Genomic DNA, 19,254 nt, shown 5'->3' with positions numbered 1-19,254 from the left:
GCCTTATGGTTAATACCTATTCATAATAGTGTGTTCACTGCAATCATTATTCGCTTTAATGGGAATAAAGAAGCATCAATATAACCTTTACGTGGCTCTTTTATTTAACAGCATATGTGCGCAGCTTATGGCATAGATAATTTTTAACGAAGGTTTTTATTTCTTTACGTGCTAGAATTAACTGTTAGTTCTCTGTGAATGTGCACAGGTAACACAATGTACGGCAGGTGAATGCCTCTAAAAATGTCACACTGGTCATTATATAAACGTCATTATATAACCTAAGATGCAGTGGTGGGAGTGGCAATGGTGCTGGTTAAAGCAGTGTTAGCTGGCACATAGTTCCAGCTGCCAGGTGCCTAAAACTGCCAAAACTACCTTTCTGTAGCAATCATGGTCAAGTTTAGGGAAGTCAGAGCCTTATGCATATTCTTTTTATGCTGAGGTCCCTTTTTGTCTGATTATGTCTGATGTTTAATAGTACAAGGGCCTGGAATGACTATAAAGAATGCCATGAATGTTGCATGATACATTTAACACTTAAAAATGGATTGCTATAAATAATTAATATTGGCTGTATACAGGCTTAAAATTACTTGCTGTATAGGAGTGTAAAACATATCTGCTGTTAAAATTACAAGCCTATAAGTGATGTTTGTCTTTGCTAAAATGCATGAGGAGATGAGAAGATAAAGCATTTGAACTGGTGTGGTCTTTTACCAAGCACTCTGCGCCTTTCCAGAGCCCTTACGCACAATGGTTTGGAAGCTGGCACTCCATGTGCACTGCAGCATTGCAGCTTAAGCCTTCAACTGGAGGCAATGCTATGATTTAAGACTTTGAAGACACTGTATATATATCCAGCATACCTACACCACTGAGGAAAGTACCTGAGAGTTTTGTTATTGAAAAGTAGATTGTTGCCAAGGAAAAGGGCTGTACTGAAAGGTAAACAGGTGCACATTATATCGCACTTCCTGTCACAGCCTATACAAGGCTGATAGTATTTGCCAAATAAATAAATAAATAAAAAATATATAATGTAATAATAAATTGTTGTTATGCTGTTTTATGGATAGGCCTATATTATAGACATGCTTTATGGTTAGACTACCTGTTCTCCATAAAGACATGGAGAACAGGTGGACCCTCCAAACTTGTTGCATGTTGATGACTCGCTGCTCATCAGAAGGTAAGAATGTGTACATGCCATCCGTTTGTATTCTCCACATTCCAAATTCCAGCCACCTTGCTTGTCTTTTCATTGGGATCAGGCTGCACGAAGTGTAAAAAGGTAAAAACAGAAAAAGCAAAATCTGATTGCCAAACAAAACATGCGTCCAAGTGTGTATGCTGCTCCCTAGACTTGGTATACCTGATCCCGTTATCTTGTGATGAGGCGTAACACGAATGTGCAGAAGCACCACCATCCATTCACTTCGTCTTGACTGCCTTACTATTTGCCCAGTTACTGTCACTCATGTGGATGTAACCCCATGCTCAATGACACACTTATGCTTTCCCATCATTGTAACAAATTAATGAGCGAAATAATTGAAACATTATGTATCAACAAATTACGAGACAAATGTATTAGCCAGGCTTAAATGGTGACCCTTGTGACCAAGAAATGCAATTATCTAGATGTGTGTCCTGAGTGAAATGAATTATTGTTACGTATTTATTTTTGTACATGTCTACCATACCATTCTCTAACATTGTTTTGTTATCACGTGGCTTTGTGAATCTACTTTTGCCATTTATTTTTCTCGTTGTGTATACTGTTGCTTCAGGACATATATATATCTATGTATATATTAGCGTTTTCCTTAAACAAATATTTTTCTTGCATATACAGTGCCAAGTCTTTACTTTCTTCACCTCTCTTCTTTTGTCTGTGTTACATCGTGCTGCCAAGCAAGACATCGCTATAAATCTGCACCCCCTTGCCCATCTTTCAGTTATTCTGCAGTGTGTGTAATTCATTACTGACCTTTATATATTCCATGTATCTTGCAAATTGCTTCTGAACATTTTACGCAAGAAAAGCTTTAGGTCCGTGAATGAAATGTGAGCTCGACTTTCAGGGCCTCTATAAGTGATGGATGCTTCTTCCTAATCTGTGAGCCAGAGATGTATCCTAGGCAGCCTCTACAGGAGGGCCCAAGTCAAAATATGCAAAAGAGAAGGGGGACCTCACTGCACACTATGAGCGCTAAAATGCCAGCATTCTCAGGGGAAGCCTGGGCCCTCAGGACTCGGACTGTGCCGGTGCTGCAAGCTCATTTCATTCTAAGCCACGGCGAGCAGGCACCATATGCAATTAGGCCATGCACAGATACTTGTGTAACTAGCTTAGGACCACGTTTTTGTGGTTTTTATATGTTTGTATTACTTTCACTGTGCTAAGGCAGTCAATGTGTAGTAATATAGCTTTATGAATGCTTGTGCCTGTAATATGGGGAAAATAACTGTTAGTGCTTTGCTTGTAAGGATGCTTGTTTGCAGATTAACAGCCTCAAATGCAACAAAAGAAGGTCCCAGTGCTGCAAACAATACTCTTGCTTGTGATTTTGAGGCGTCAGTGATGAACTCTGAGCATGTATACTTCAATTTCAGTTCTAAGTATTGCAGTTGCATATATGCACACCTAGCACATGCTTGGAAGCTTAAGGAATGAGGTGTCGCACTCTTTGCATTGTTACTGTTGAAGTGGTTAGCATGGGTCATTAAACGATTTCCAAGGATCGATCTGTCCAAGATCTGGCAACAGTGCTCTTAACATGCATTGTGAATGGAAGTCTGCATGTTGGCCATGTAAATAGCTCAGAGTATTTGACATGCCATATATTACAGTGTGGCAACAGTGTTCAGAATCTGAGTGAATGTTAGCATGAGGCTACTAAGTGGCGCACTTGACTGGGGATGCAGAGGTTGAGGGAGTAGAGGGGAGGTGGGGGGGGGGGGGAGTCGGAGCTTTGCCAGCCACATACAGACATCTTGGGGAAGGGGGATGTGTCCTTCGTGCCCCCCCCCCCCTCTGTATATGCCACTGGCATTGCTACAGGAGTTGAGCACTTGGGGCACATTTCTTAGTCAGCTTTAGATGATCCCTAAGCCCAAGTGATGGATTGTCTAAGGGCTGCTCCAGGACAAAATCTCTGAAGAGATATCTCCTGTGTCCGGGTAAGGTCACAGGCAAGGAGCAGACTTATCGGGGAAGTAAGGCACATATATACGTGTCCCACCAGAGGCAAGATTCCAGTGCGTGGTGAAGAGCATGGAGATTACAGTTAGGTTAGGTGGAGGAATTCAGTTAGGTGTCACAAATGAGGCAGTTGATTGAGCCAATTGGTCTGCCCAAATGGTTGAACCAATTCCATCTGTGCCCTTGTACTCAGTGCACCTCAATACTGAGATGCAAGGAAGTGTAGAGTCTGTGAATTTATTGACAGATTTGTAGCATTCTTAACTGTAACTTGTTTGAGCTGCTTCACTGCAGTAAGTGACAGAATCTTTTATTGTAAATGATAGAGAGGGACTTGCGCTATTATGATGTGGGGTGCTGTACAGATGGAATAGATGGCATCATGAGAGGCTTTCAATGCAATTCAAGTAGTATGGTGAGTTGGGCGTTTCTGCCTTGTACGTGACGAAAAAACCAATAGCGGGGTGAGATGGGCTCACATAGTTTTGTTATTCTCAGCATGTCACAGATGCTTATTTCAGGTAAGCCTCACAAGATTCCATAGTGCCATGTTGTGTAACAAGATTTTTTTTATATCTGGAATTATGTAGTTAGAAAGAACCTGATGGGCTCAGTGTATACCGATTGTCATTGATCGTCAACTTGCCCTCCCTAAAGCTGCATTGATACGGCTTATTTAGCTTTCTAGAAAGTGTAGGAGATGATGTGATCTATCATTTTCTCGAAGACTTTGCATAGACAGCTACAGTAGGTATCACAGACCTGTTGCTAGCTGCCAAAGATGGATCCTAATCTTGCTCCTTGAGAAGAGGAATTACAATGGCTTTCTTTTTTATGCAGAACAAAGATGCCTGAAATGACAGATTTTGTTTTATAATTTAAAGAATCATTAGTGTTTCAGGATGCAAGTGTTTTAATATCTTGTGTATGTATAATTCCATCAAGTGCCAGGGGCAGACTTATTACAGAAATTTAAGGAGGCTTTAAACTCAGAATGATAATAGCTATAATGTGGAGCATATTTGAAGTTTACTTGTTTTCGTTCAGCAATTTCACATAAAAGAATCTTAATAATGTGCATCACTATAGGAAATAGGTTCGAAATGTGAAGCTCCCACCCTCCCCAGGTGCATTCTTTGCCTGACCTCGTAATGTGTCCCCTTAATTGATAATTGGCCAATGGCAAAGCATGGGTTTGCTTCTGTTTTAGCCTTCCAAGCTCAACAAGCAACCACGACTGGGTCACCGTACCTTTCATTATACATTATCTTGAATACATATTCAAGGTCTTCGGGACCGGCCCAGTTTACTATTACTCTTTCAAGGATCCGCTCAATTTACTCGAGGATAAGCACGAGGACGCGGCTAATCCCGGGAACGCAAGAAAAGAAAGCTTCTGTTTAGAATCGAGCACAATTGATGCGGCCGCATCGGTTTCTCCGCGATCCGAGTCAGTAATATTTGCGCAGCTATGATGACATTAAGACGCACGGCGCTGCAGGAAAAGGGGTGTCAAAACTGGTTCACTGGTTGCTTCGATCTCGAAAACGAATCGTGGTGACGGACTTTTGTGGTAGACAGCTAGCAAAGAACTCGTATGGGCCCGACCCTTTGAGGAAACGTTCGAGTAACAGTGCTAAGACTGCAGTTTCACGCATCTGTCACACTGTATATAAATCCATATTGCGGCGTTCGGAGATTGCTGTAAACACAGCGTGTGGCGACGTAAACGTGGGCATGTACGCTTGCAGCGCTTGTCGTCTGCTGCTCTAGAGAGGAAACGGGGGAGAAGCGTGCGTGTGCTTGCGGCCCCACCACATTCCTCGGGCTCTCGGGTGACGCACGAGACGCTCAAAAAAATTGCTTTCCATCTCTGCAGGCACCTGATAGATAGCATAATATTTTTCTGCCTTGTAATATTGAACGCTGACTATTATTATAGAGAAACGCATGATAGTATAGTTGAAATCATTTTGCGTTGATGTCTTTAATCAAAATGTGTACATTAATGAACGCATAAGACAACTTTCTTTCATATCTTTGCAAGTTAAACGCATTGTTTAGTAACATTTGATATATTTCAATTGTTTTTAGTTTAATTTATTAAAGTGACGTCACTTCCGTGCGTTGCAGGAGTCGATTCTGTGTGGAGTCGTCTGGGGAGCACCGCGTTGCACGAGACGCTGCCAACTTTGAACTCGGCGGAAAAAAAAAAAAAAAAACTCGCGTATAACCCGCACGTTTACCTGAAAAAAAAATGAGCGCTAGAAAGATGCAACTCACACTCAGTGATCATTTCGTTTTCAGAACATTTATTCAAACGACCGCCACCACGTCACTGGTTATCCGATTCTTAATCGTCGCCGCTCTCACTACTGCCATCCGAGGCTTCATCGCCACTCTCAAAGACGTAGTCGTCCTCGGAACCATCCAAACTATTACTGATCGCACATTTTTTAAAGCTTTTCCGCACCAAATCGGCCGGTATCGCTTTCCACGCATCCACGATCCACTGGCACAGCAATGGAATATCAGGCCTTCGCACGCGTCCCGTCGGTGTGAGGGCGTAAATGCCGTCGGCCATCCACTGGGCATACAGCCGCTTCACGTGTGCCTTGAACGGCTTGTTCAGGCACACGTCGAGTGGCTGTAGCATGGACGTCATGCCGCCAGGTATTATGACGAGGTCGGTGCTGGCCTCGGCAAGGCGAGCCTTCACCGCATCAGTGCAGTGGCCTCTGAAGGAATCTAGTACGAGCATCGACCGGCGTGCCAGCAAGGCACCTGGTCTTCGCTCCCAGATTACTCGAAGCCAGTCACCGACTACGCCGCTGTTCATCCACGAATTTTCTTCCGCACGCACAACGATTCCTGGGGGCAGTGGAATGCTAGGTAGCGTCTTGCGTTTGAAAATGACATACGGGCGCAGTTTCGTACCGTCAGCCAAAGCGCATAGCATGACTGTGCAGCGCAGCTTGGCATTTCCGCCGGTCAGCACGCTGACTGATTTGGAGCCCTTTTTTTCCATGGTCGTGTCCATCGGCATCTCAAAGTACACAGGTGTTTGATCAGCATTTCCCACCTGAGACAGCAAATAGCTGTGCTCCTTCCGAAGTGCGATCACATATCGTTGAAAGTTCAACAACTTTTCCTCGTAGGCTTCAGGAAGCCGCTGGCACATGGTTGTTCGCCGCCGCATAGAAAATCCATGTCTTCGCATGAAGCGCTGAAGCCATCCACGGCTTGCACGAAACTCACGTGGAATGTTCAATTCCCGGGCCAACTTCAGGGCTTCCATTTGCGCCATCTCAGTCGAAACAGCGTGGCCACGACTTCTCTGCTCCTCAATGAACTTCGCAAGCTGCGTCTCGAGGTGGGGGTACGCGCCAGTCTTCGGACCCCGAAACGCTCGCCTGTCCCGGTTCGTTGCTTCGAGACTCTCTTTTTTCTTCCTCCAGTCGCGAATGCACGACTCGTCGACGTCATGCTGTCTTGCAGCAGCTCTGTTGCCGATTTCTTCGGCAGCGGCTATAATCTTTAGCTTCTCTTTCGCTGTGAAACACTGCCGTCGAGTCGCACTCATGATGCCAAAACAAAGCAGGCAAACAGTGCAAACTGGGGTAAGTACACTAAATAGCGCCTAACGCGAGGCTCAACAATGCTGGCCTTTCGTTGGCCCTTCTATGGTTCTAGCCACCATAGCCCTTCATCGGCTTGACAAGCGTCGATGACGATGGGGATGGCGGACTACACGGGGAGGCCGCCGCACATTGCGGTGAAGCCGACCCCCCCCCCCCCCCTCCCAAGGAAAAAATTCGCAGATAACCCGCACCCCCACTTTTTAAACGCGTTTTTTCACATTTTGGTGCGGGTTATACGCGAATAAATACGGTATATGCTTGAAAGAGTCGACCAGTATAAATACCTAGGCATAACATTTACATCAGATCTACGATGGAATACCCACATTGAAATTGTCATTTCCAAAGCTTTTAAAACACCATGGTACCTGCGACGCACTATGCAGATTTCTACTCCGGATGTAAAGTGCCTCGCTTACAAAACCCTAGTCAGACCGATAATCGAATATGCTAAAGTAATATGGGATCCTCACACAGCAACTAATCGTCACAAGCTTGATAGGATTCAGTGACTCGCTGTAAGGTTTATCTTTAATAAATACCGCCGGAACCATTCTTCAACAGAACTCTGCCAACAAGCCCAACTACCTATGCTAGAAACCAGAACCAGATATGAAAGACTAAAAACTCTTTACCTCATTATCAATAATCATCTTAAAATAAATAAATCAGATTACTTTGAGATCAAAACTAATGAAACATCAAGGCATTGTCATAGTAAGTTTATCCCATTACCGACTATAAAAAATAATTGTTTTAAGTTTAGTTATTTTCCCCGAACTTGTAGAGACTGGAACTCTCTTCCAGATTCTGCTGTTCGGTCGACATCATTGGCTGAATTCGTACGCCACTTAGATAATTTCATCTATGGCACTAGCATAGGGCGATGAGATCAGATTGCTGCTGTATAAGATTGCTGTTCTGATTTTGTTTACGTGTGCATTTCACGAGATGATCTTTTTTTCCTTTAACTAATGTATAACTATGGTTTTTCAATATGTTCTGTACTACTTATTTTGCTGTTCAGTTCCGTTTTTTCCACTCCTGTTATAGCCCCTCAATGAGGCTGACAGTATTAATAAATGAAAAATGCAATGAAATGAAATGAAACAAACACGGTCAGGATGGTCGCGGAGACTGCAAAGGAACGGAACACCAATGCTGACGTCACTACGCCGCGGTTTCCGGTCTCCGCTCACATCGTCAGTGCCAGCAGCAGTGTGCGGCGCTCGACGGGAGGCGGAGCGACAGCGCAATTTTAACCGACAATTACGTTGCTAAGAGAAAAATCCCCCCAAAATTTTACCTGCATTGGTTATAAGGTTCCCGCATCCGTATATGAGTGTCTTATTGAATTCGGCAGACTCTTCAGCTTCCCTTTAATGTTACACCTAGCATTTTTCATTCCATCGCTCTTTGTGTGGTCCGTAACTTGTTTTCAAGCTTCTTCGTCAGCCTCCAAGTTTCTGCCCCATATGTTAGCACCGGTAGAATGCACTCATTGTACACCTTTCTTTTTAATGATAATGGTAAGTTTCCAGTCAATGTCTGACAATGTCTGCCATATGTACTCCAACCTATTTTTATTCTTCTGTAAAGTTCCTTCTCATGATCAGGGTTCCTTGTGAGTAATTGACTTAGGCAAATGTACTCCTTCACTGGCTCCAGAGGCTGACTGGCGATCCCGAACTCTTGTTCATTTGCCCGGCTATTCATCCTTATCTTTGTCTTCTGCGTATTAATCTTCAACTCCACTCTTACACTCTCTCTGTTAAGGTCGTCTGCATTGTTGCTGAATAGAACAATGTCATCGGCAAACCGAAGGTTGCCGAGATATTCTTCACCGATCCTTATACCTAAGCCTTCCCAGTTTAATGGCTTGAATACTCCTTCCAAGCACGCAGTGAATAGCATTGGAGAGATTGTGTCTCCCTGTCCGACTCCTTTCTTTATAGGTATCTTCCTGCTTTTCTTGTGTAGAATTAAGGTAACTGCGGAATCTCTGTAGATATTTTCTAAGATATTTATGCAAGCATTCTGTACTTGATTACAGAATTCCTCTATGACTGCTGGTATCTCTACTGAATCAAATGCCTTTTCATAATCTATGAAAACCATATACAGAGGCTTATCCTACTATGCGGATTTCTCGATAACCTGGGTAATGACATGGATGTGATCCATTGTAGAGTAACCTTTCCTGAAGCCAGCCTGCTCCCTTGGTTGACTAAAGTACAGTGTTGTCCTTATTTTATTGGAGATTATTTGGTAAATATTTTATATAATACTGGGAGTAAGCTAATGGGCCGATAATTTTTCCATTCTTTAACGTCTCCCTTTTTGTGGATTAGTATAATGTTGGCATTCTTAAAGTTCTCTGGAACCCATCCAGTCAATAGCCAGTTTCTATAAAGGGCCGCCAATTTATCAAGCATTATGTCTCCTCCATCTTTGATTAAATTGACTGTTGTTCCATCTTCTCCTGCCACTTTTCCCCATTTCATGTCTTCTAAGGCCCTTCTAACTTCATCGCTAGTTGTAGAAGGAGCCTGTGTAACCTGTTCATTACTACTTATAATGGAGGTATCATGGCTGCCCTGAGTACTGTACAGGTCAGTATAGAATTCTTCCGCTGCTTTTATTATATCTTCGAGATTGCTGATGATATTACCCTGCTTATCTTTTAGCGCATACATCTTAGTTTGTCCTATGCCAAGCTTCCTTCTCACCGATTTCATGCTGCGTCCATTTTTTACTGCTTCCAGAGTCTTTATTGCGTTATAATTTCGAATCTCCTTTATTTTCTCCTTGTTGATCAGTTTTGACAATTCCACTAATTCTATCTGATCTCTTGAGTTGGACTGTTTCATTCTTTGTCATTTCTTTATTAGGCCCTTTGTTATATGGGAAAGCTTGCCTACTGGTTGCCTTGGTGCCTTGCCTCCCACTTCAATTGCTGTCTCTGAAGCCAGCCTAGTTATGGTTTCATTCATTACCTCTATGTCATTTTCATCTCTGTTCTAAGGCTGCATATTTGTTTGCAAGTACCAGGCTGAATTTGTCTGCTTTTATCCTTACTTCCTCTAGGTTGACCTGTTTCTTCTTAGCCAATTTTACTCGTCTCTTCAAATTGAGGTGAATCCTAGCCCTCACTAACCTATGATCACTGCACTTTACCCTACCTATCACTTCTACATCCTGCAATGTGCTGGGATCGGCAGAAAGTATTAAATCTATTTCATTTCTTGTTTCTCCATTAGGGCTCTTCCAGGTCCACTTTCTGTTGCTGTGCTTCTTGAAGAACATATTCATTACTGAGAGTTTATTCCTTTCCACGAATTCTACCAACATATGTCCTCTAGTGTTTCTAGAATCAACACCATAGTTGCCAATTGCTTGTTCACCAGCCTGCTTTTCCCCCACTTTTGCATAGAGGTTGCCCACGACTACAGTATAGTGAGTTTGCACTTTTCGCATTGCTAATTCAATGTCTTCATAAAACATATCTACTTCATCATCATCATGACTGGAGATTGGAGTATAGGCATGTACTCTACTACCTTTAATCTATGCCTCTCAGGAAGTTTTATTACGACTACTGCTATCCTCTCATTAATGCTGTAGAATTAATCAATGTTGCCCGCTATGTCCTTATGGATTAGGAATCCTACTCCGTAGTGCTTTTTATCTAGAAGTCCTCTATAGCAGAGGACGTGGCCATTTGTCAGCACTGTATAAGCCTCACCAGTTCTAACCTCACTAATCAAATCAATCAATCAATCAAAGTTTATTTCACCAGAAAATTCTGGATGGTCTTCAGGGCTAAAAGCTGCTTTAGGCAGCTTGACTGAGTCCTTGAAGACCCTTACATCGGTAGCATGCGACATTCACAGCACATATATGCATATTGGATCATAATTATAACATGTGAGTAATACTGTAACAAGTTTACGCAAGGATCACTTGAAGCTAACATACAAAGTTACAGCAGGATTCACATCAATTGTTTTATACAGCATAAACATCATCGTATAAAGACTTTTGACTGCACAAAATAAAAGTAAATAAAAATAAAATTCTGTTAATTTAACAGGTTTCAGAAACAATAAAGAGTAAAAAGTAAGGAGTAAACAGTAAAAGACCAATGATATCAGAAATAATGCCTGATAATTCCTGAAAGAGTCCTGCTAGGCTAGGTGCCAGGGTCAGTTTCCAGTAGTAAATGGTCAGAAGAAGATATTGCAGATGAAAAAACAACTGCCCTGCAAAAGGCGTGGAGTGAGGTCTCTATGCCTGAACTTACTTGCGCAGCTTCCGCAATGTTGTCTGCTAAGCATTAAACAGAGTATAATATTCATCTAGAGACATCAGCACTTTACTTTTTTTTTCACCAGCAATAACACAATGAAACAGCCTACATTCCAGTATGACTACCAGTAGACCATTTGACACCTTCCGATCACAACTTGAAAATTACTTAGTCTTCACAATCATAAGTCAATAAGTGCTTTCGTTTTGCCCCATTTCACAAACTAATACCAGAATCCCAACCTGCATGAAAACATTCTTTCACCCTCAACATATGGTTGGTCTCACATCGTTCATCTTGCTATAAGGTTTGTAGTTTGCAGTGCCACACTAGAGCCTGTCATGTGTCTTTCATTCCAGGCTTTAGGCTTCATTTGACCTTAACCTTTACCTCTTTCTGCCTTATTTTGTTATTGCTGAGTTTGCTTTTTACCTGCTCCCCTCTGTAATACCTGTGGTCCTGAGGGCACATTAGAGTAAAACATTTTTTTTAAATGCCTGTGGCTAGTAACCTCCTCTTTTCTTTGTTGATTTAGTAATTATGTTTATACCGAGTGCTAATTCCTTTGTTTGAGGTCATGCTTTTTTTTGTTTTTCATTTTTTGTTAGAAAAGAAACTAAGATATGTAGGTGTATAACTTTATATTCGTAACCTTTTATGTTCTGATGCATAAATTGTTTACTTCTAGTGTTTGCGTTATGTTCTAGCTACCACAGGCATTGCTTTTTACCTGTTTACAAGTGTTGACTTTCCGAATGCTTATGGAACTACTTTACTGACTGATCGCATTGTATTGTAGTGTATGCCCTACCTGTGATAACCTTTATTGAGATTGGCAGTATGCTCTCAACAAAAATAAATTGACGGAGACTTGAACATAACTTCTAAACCAGCAAGCAACTGGTTCACAACATCCATGAAAGGCACAATTGTTTCAAAGTGTAAGCTGGCTAGCAAAACTAAGTGCAACATCTGCATCAGTGCAGTGTTTATGAGGAAACCAGGCGACATGCAGGATCAGGCATACACGAACTACTATAACGACGCCTCAGCTCAGTACACCGCTCAAGCATCTGCACTGAAATCTGGCACGGACAGACATTAGCACTAAGCAGTTGTGCCAAGGCATCCCATTCTTCATGACACCACGTCATGCCAAGGGTATCGCAGTCTATTTCGCAAGTTCAAGAGTTAGTATCTGGGCAAAGGCACACCAGCAATTAAAATTACAAGAACACAGAAATTCTACTTATTGCCCACAATTCTTTACAAACTGACATCGAATTGGCAAGGTCTGTGGAGCAGAATGTGCTGTGCCTTGGCTAACAACCCCAGGCAAACAAAATTAATTGAGTCTTCCACTACGCTGCCCCCTCACAGCTGACCTTGCTCCGAGGTCCATCGATCACTCGATTGAACAAGTGACAATGGGTCACTCACCCTGGAGGTGGACAAGCTGGTGGTCGACCAAAAACTGGAGTGCCCCATCGAGATCTTCTTTTGCTCCATCATGAGCGCAAAGTTGGTGGTGCAGAGTGCACTGAGTGTAGACGCAGAGTTCCTCTGGCTTGTTTGCCACACCACTGGCCACCACCTGATGAGTTCGAAGGGAAAAAAAAACACGAACAAAACTGCATTCACGGTTATAATGACATTAAGAAGCATTTGGCTAAATGAAGCAGGCAGTCCATATCAGCATGGTAAAAAGGCACTTTCTGACTGCCCGTGAACAACAATTAAAGATCATCCAGAGTAAGAATGAATAGCTATAGCATGCAAATTTTTTAAATGCAGAGGATTCTTTGCCTACTCCAGCCACATTGAGTCTATCTAGTTACCTAGTCTCTTACTCCGATCTAGTGACCCAGGTTGTTTGCTAGCCTAGACCACAAGTTTGTGCTCGTGGTGACAATGCCGTCACTGTGTTTCTTTAACGGGATATAAAATGAGGGCAGGCATGACATGACATGCATGCCCTCATGGTCATATCTTTACTGGGGTCTTGAACCACCTGTAATCAAAGTCGAGAAATGCGATTGAAGTTAAACTTGACTATTTCAGAAATACTTTGCTGCAAAAAGTACTTCCATCCGTACAGCATAAACAGAGTTATTCGCAATCAAACATTCCATTTGCAGTGCTTCCACTCCTTCAATGCCTTGCGCTGGAAGGCTAAGGCAGAGTGGCGTGCGCCCACAACGCTCCACTTACTGAACGTCACCGTGGCGCGCAGTACTAATTGGATTTTGGATGTACACATAGACACCACTGTTTACGATTTTGGCACCTACAACATGGCAAATGTGGTTGTTCTCAGCGAGCCGCATTGTGCTCAGTCAGCGGACTCATTGCGGCACTCCACTGCAGTGCGTATGCACAGCATTTGCTTTGTGCACGACAGCGTCCGAGTGCACGCGCGTGCTCAGATGCTCTCGTCTGGCCGTTCTACGTGGTGCGGACTGGCTTTGTCCTGCGCCAGCTTGACCGACTGATAGTATCCACATCCAGCTTGTGCACATTGAAGTGCTTTCAATAGCTCAATACCAAGTGAAGTCTACCCAGGCATCTAGCCAGGAACAGCCAGGAGTCCGCGTGCTCTGGCAAGTGTGCGAGTGATCTGACCTTAAGGTTTGCACGGTTTGAGGCTAGTTTAGTGTTAAAAACTAATTGAAATTAGCGAGACACAACGGCTATGACACAGATAAGCAGTCTGGCCAAAGTTCAGTTCTTACGCAGGCGGCCGTGGCAAAGTGTGAGCAGATAATAGTAGGCTTCTTCCGGAAGTAAGTAATGATTATTGAAATTCGAAAGGAGATTTTCGCTTACTTCAGCCTCTTTATTAATCTTCGTCGCTAAATACACACAGTAACAGTAGGAAAAGTACACTGATCCAAACACCCTTCTTGATTGATGTCAGCTATTGGCCCACAGCAGCCACATATGGGAATCTGCAGCATTACAAAATAAAGCATAAAAAAAAAGAGTGAGGAGCAGGGTTCTGTTGAATAGAGAGCGTTTGAGATAAAGGTTACTTCATGCTCCACTTGCGAGCTCCACACGCTGCACACTACTGCAAAATTTGGCTGAGATGTTCGTAGCAACGTGTGCTATTGACAGGGGTGGTTAGGACCCCTTTAACGTCAACTTTGCTGCACACTATACTTGTGCCACTCCTGCCTGTGCATGTGCACGTGTGTGTGTGTGTGTGTGTACGTGAATGAATGAATGAGCAAGCAAGCATAACAGAACAGACAAGTCAAAGCAGCACACACCTCCAGCAATGCCCTGCGCAAGCTGGTGCTGCTGCCCGACAGGCAGGAAGTGATGGGCTGCGCTTCTGCACTACTCAGTCGCCGTGCCAGAGGTCGATCCACGTCACGGCACATCAGGATGCTCTCGCCTGTCGGAAAATGCACCAGCGTCGTTCTCCTTGAGCGATGCACATCGTCAGGAAAGCAAACAATGCACGAATCTAACACGCTTACACAACCACACTGAAATTCAGGCACGCTCTTGGTGACACTGTATCCTCATCCCACTCTGTAGCAAGGAATGCTACAGTGTGGACAAGGACATAGAGAATAAACTTTATTCAACAATTTGAGCTCACTGCTCTTCGGCCGAGGTGGGTGGCCTCCCTAGCCTGAGAAGCTGTGGATCTGCATTGCCAGCCTGATCTTGTACACCACACGTTGCCGGTCCTCAAGGTCAACACACATCAGCTAATCCTCCCATAGCTCTTCAGTCAGTGCTGTAAGGTTGTTTAGTCTCAGATTGAACCCACACCCAAATACCATGTGGTATTGGACACGTTGCAAAAGATGCAGCTGCGTACGCAAGCCGTGTAGGAGTGTTCCGTGCAGGAATGTGCCTGTTTGAAGTCTTCCGAGTATGACTGCATCGTCTCTTGTTAGCCTGCAGTGATGAAGTGAGGGTAGTCTGCTTGTGTTCTTGTAATGGCTGAGAATTTCCATGTATTTGTCCTGTACTCCTTCACCCGACTGACTTGTTCAGTGGGAGCCCAGCGGGCTAGTCCAGAGAATGTGACTTCGGGCAACAGCATGAGCCACCAGATCACCCGCCAGGGACTTGTGCGCCGGTGCACAGATGATATAGATGTCTGGCAAGATGAACAAAAAAAGTAAACTAGCTAGTGAAAATTGAAGCTCAAATGCAACCAAGGTAAGTCTATGCTCCACTACAAGGAATATTACTAAATCGCCAGCAATATACAAATTCTAGTCAACACTTGTAGTAAAAAGCAGTCATGTTTGCTTAAAACAAGTTTGGAAGCATGCTTTTCCACTTGATCAATCCGATTTCGATTCATCAAACTTCTCTTCCGGTGTGCTATGGAGTTAAGCCAGCAAGACACAAACACTGATGCCAGAGGTCTCCTTGTTCAGATTCTGCTTTGTAGTGTCGATGAAAATACAGTGGAATTTCATTATTTCAAACTCCAAGAGGAATGAGAATTACCTAGAGTAAAGCTTATTTCAAACTGATGACAGCCTCTGGATACAAAACTACAATGCACTCTGCAAATAAGCACGTGATAACCACAATGCACATGCTTCAACTATAGCATGAATCAAGCATCTCGATTTTTTGTTCATCATCATCAGCCTATTTTATGTCCACTGCAGGACGAATGCCTCTCCCCGCGATCTCCAATTACCCCTGTCCTGCGCCAGCCTATTCCAACTAGCACCTGCAAATTTCCTAATTTCGTCGCACCACCAAGTCTTCTGGCATCCTCTACTGCACTTCCCTTCTCTTGGCACCCATTCTGTAACCCTAATGGTCCAACGGTTATCTACTCTACGCATTACATGACCTGCTCAGTGCCATTTTTTTCTCTTCATGTCAATTAGAATGTCGTCTATACCCGTTTGCTTTCTGATCCAAATCGCTCTCTCTCTGTCTCTTAAAGTTATGCCTAGCATTCTTCATTCCATCGCTCTTTGTGCCGTTCTTAACTTGTTCTCAGGCTTCTTTGTCAGTCTCTAAGTCTCTGCCCCATATGTTATCACCGGTAAAATGCACTGACTGTATACCTTCCTTTTCAATGATAACGGTAAGCTTCCAGTCTTAGTTTCAGTTATTCAAAATAGAGCATATATATAGTTCTTTTTCGAATATGAATATGAATGGTTAGTGTGTACTATTAAGGTAGGATTGAAAACTTCGAATGTTCATCCATTCTTGGATTAAACATAACAGATAAGTAAAAAAATCCAGTAAAAAAATCCTCCTGACTGAATTTTTTGCTACATCTGAAATATACGGACAAAGCAAGAGAAAGCACAGGGGAACTTATCTGTTATATTTAATCCAAGAATGGATGAACATTCGAAGTTTTCAATCCTACCTTAATAGTACACACTAACCATTCATATTCATATTCGAAAAGGAACTATATATATGCTCTATTTTGAATAACTGAAACTAACGAAAGTTTAAACAACAACCCACTGTTGTAGTCTCATTACTGTTATTCTTTTACTAAACAATGTATCACAAATTATCAAAGAAGAAACAACAAAAGTTTTCAAACCAGTGTAAAATAGAAATGAGTAATGCAAGCTTTGTTTTCAGTTTCCCGGTGGAAGCCCACATCACAAATTGTATTTTTGCTTGTTGTCCATCATTTAATGTTTCTGGCATTCCAGCCACATAGCAGTTTAATATTTTACGCTACAACCAGTGTTGTTTACATTGAAACAGGCCCTTTTACATATGTCTATGGCGCATAAGTCTTTGACCAGCTTTATTTTTTTTTTCCACAATTTCCGATAATTTTTTGCCAACAATTTATTTCAAATTCTTGGAAAGCTGATCATACAGCAGCCATTCATTCTTGAGAACCTTGTTTGCAACCAGGCTCTAAAGTTGTTATAAGACTTTTTGTGCATATTTTTAAGGACTATTAGTGGTGATGTGCATAAAACTGATTCTTTGTCCCAAATAGTTAGGTGTTCTTTATGCACTAATCAGTACAAGCAATGTTGTTGCTGTAAATATTTGTACTTACGCTTGACTATTCAGTGTTGGATTCAATATTCGGTACTTACTATAGTCGACTCTCGTTACGACAAACCCTGATAATACGACAAAAAATGTCCATTCTATCCAAAGTCTGTAATACCAAAACACCTCACTTCTGAAACTTTGGTTGCAATGTCTAACAATGTTATTACAAAGGGGGGGATCAACTTCCGGTTCGGATGCGAGCGCACGTCTTTTCCTGGCGCTCCGTTTCTTTTCGACAGTTACGCGCGCTGTTCGCGTCTCACCATCTTCTGTTGCACATCCTCTTCATCGGTGTCGCTTCGGCCACACGTCGAGACAAGCCTCGGAAAGGTGCGTTGCTTTCTGGCCGTTTTACGGCCGCTTTTACGCGCCAGCGGGCGGCCTTGCTAAGCCTAATGCATGGCCATGACTGCGTTGATGACCGAGCCCGGGTCATCGAAGCTACCTCCATCTGACGACCATGAACAAGGCCAGGTACGATCAGCTTTGATGACGTCTACCCAAGACTGGGGTCAGGAAGTGGCTACGCCACGTCTCGAAGGCGTTCCGGAAGAGTCTACCACAGAACGCTCTGCTGGGATGCATGAAGAACGCTGTGGGCATGCTACCGCTGACCAACAACATAGACGCGAACGCCAAAGACGAAAGAACAATAGGGAACCGAACGAACGCAGCCGCAGCCGCCACCGTTGTGATAGAGACCGCTCTGCAAGTCTGTCAACGACGGCCAGTGCGGTATCGAAACGAACGCGGCACGACTCTTTCACGTCATCGACCTACGAAGACGCGTCCGCCCCTTCCAGTGACGAAGACGACATGCAAACACAAGCACCACCGACATCCTCAAGCCTACAGTCTGATGTGACAACGCCACGTCAAGCAGAGACTGCACTGCACGCGTCTCAAGAACTCAACTGAGAAGCTAGAGACAATTCGAGACGCCGGAGCCCTCTCCCAGGACGCGTTTGAAGATTACGGTGACGAAGGAGTGTGGAAAGTGCAACGCCGTAAGCACAACCAAACCCGGCCCGAGAAGGAAACAACGCCAGAAACTTTTGTGCTAGTCGTGAAACCACGGGTAAACGTGGCGCTCACGACTGTACCAGGCAAGGACCTCCAGCGCAACTTCGTGATGGCCACACCCGCTGCCGTCAACACCAAGCCTTTGACGTACACGTTGCAACCAGCATTTAACACCATACGATTGCTCGTTCACGACAAGAGGCAAGCAGACGGGCTTCTCAAACTTTCACACCTAGACGTGAACCACGGACAGATACCAGTACAAGTGTATCAGGCACCCGGACGAGACATGTGTCGAGGTGTTATATACAGCATTGACTGCAATGAAACAAAGGCTGAACTCCGGGCAGCCTTGACCTGTGAGCACCGACGTATCCTTGACGCGCGCCCAATGGGAAAGCGTGGGGCATGCCTACTGACTTTTGAAGGACGCCACCCCCCTAACAGAGTCATGTATTACGGCCGCATCACCAGAGTTTCAATTTACGAACCTAAAAGCATCGTGTGTAATCGTTGTCATCGCTTTGGTCACAAGAAGGATGTCTGCCCGCACGAAGCGGTATGTCCTACATGCGGCAAGACACACGAAGGTAGTACTACTGGCAATGAATGCAAACAGACGACGCCCAGATGCCGCAACTGTGAAGAAGAAGGTCACACGGCGACTGACCCGAAGTGTCCAGCTAAACTGAAGTCCGACACAAAAATTGCTAAGAAACTCCGCTCAAGGCCCCGCTCTCGTCGTAGAAGGCACGGCGCACACCGATCGAGAAGCCGTACTAGAACTGTCCAGTGCCATGACGTCAAATTGACGCAGCAGCTACTTGAAAGTGAAAACATCTCAACGCAGCCACGTACCATAAAGGAAGCAGTGAACGAGATTGTTTCAAAGAACTGCGCACAACCAACAACGGGAGGAAACGGCTGCAACCTCAACTACGCAGCAGCACTCAAGCGAACTCAACCAAGTGGAGACAAACCGGCGAACTCTTTACCTTATACCACACCTATGCTGCCTTCACCATCGCAGCTGGTTGATA

General features: G+C 43.8%; 1 protein-coding gene across 1 annotated transcript in view; it reads right to left on the bottom strand.

The window, feature by feature from the left end:
- The window catches only part of PolQ (DNA polymerase theta), a 292,782-nt gene that overhangs the window by 184,492 nt on the left and 89,036 nt on the right, over window positions 1-19,254 (bottom strand). The window contains exons 11-12 of the mRNA XM_050182268.3: window positions 14,431-14,558; window positions 12,599-12,752 (exon numbers count right to left, since the gene is read on the bottom strand). Coding sequence (XP_050038225.1) covers window positions 12,599-12,752; window positions 14,431-14,558 — 282 coding nt within the window. The remainder of the gene's footprint in view (window positions 1-12,598; window positions 12,753-14,430; window positions 14,559-19,254) is intronic.

The sequence above is a fragment of the Dermacentor andersoni genome, chromosome 7 (genome assembly GCF_023375885.2).
Source record: "Dermacentor andersoni chromosome 7, qqDerAnde1_hic_scaffold, whole genome shotgun sequence".
NCBI classification, from domain to species: domain Eukaryota; kingdom Metazoa; phylum Arthropoda; class Arachnida; order Ixodida; family Ixodidae; genus Dermacentor; species Dermacentor andersoni.
This window is presented reverse-complemented; position numbering and strand designations above follow the sequence as displayed.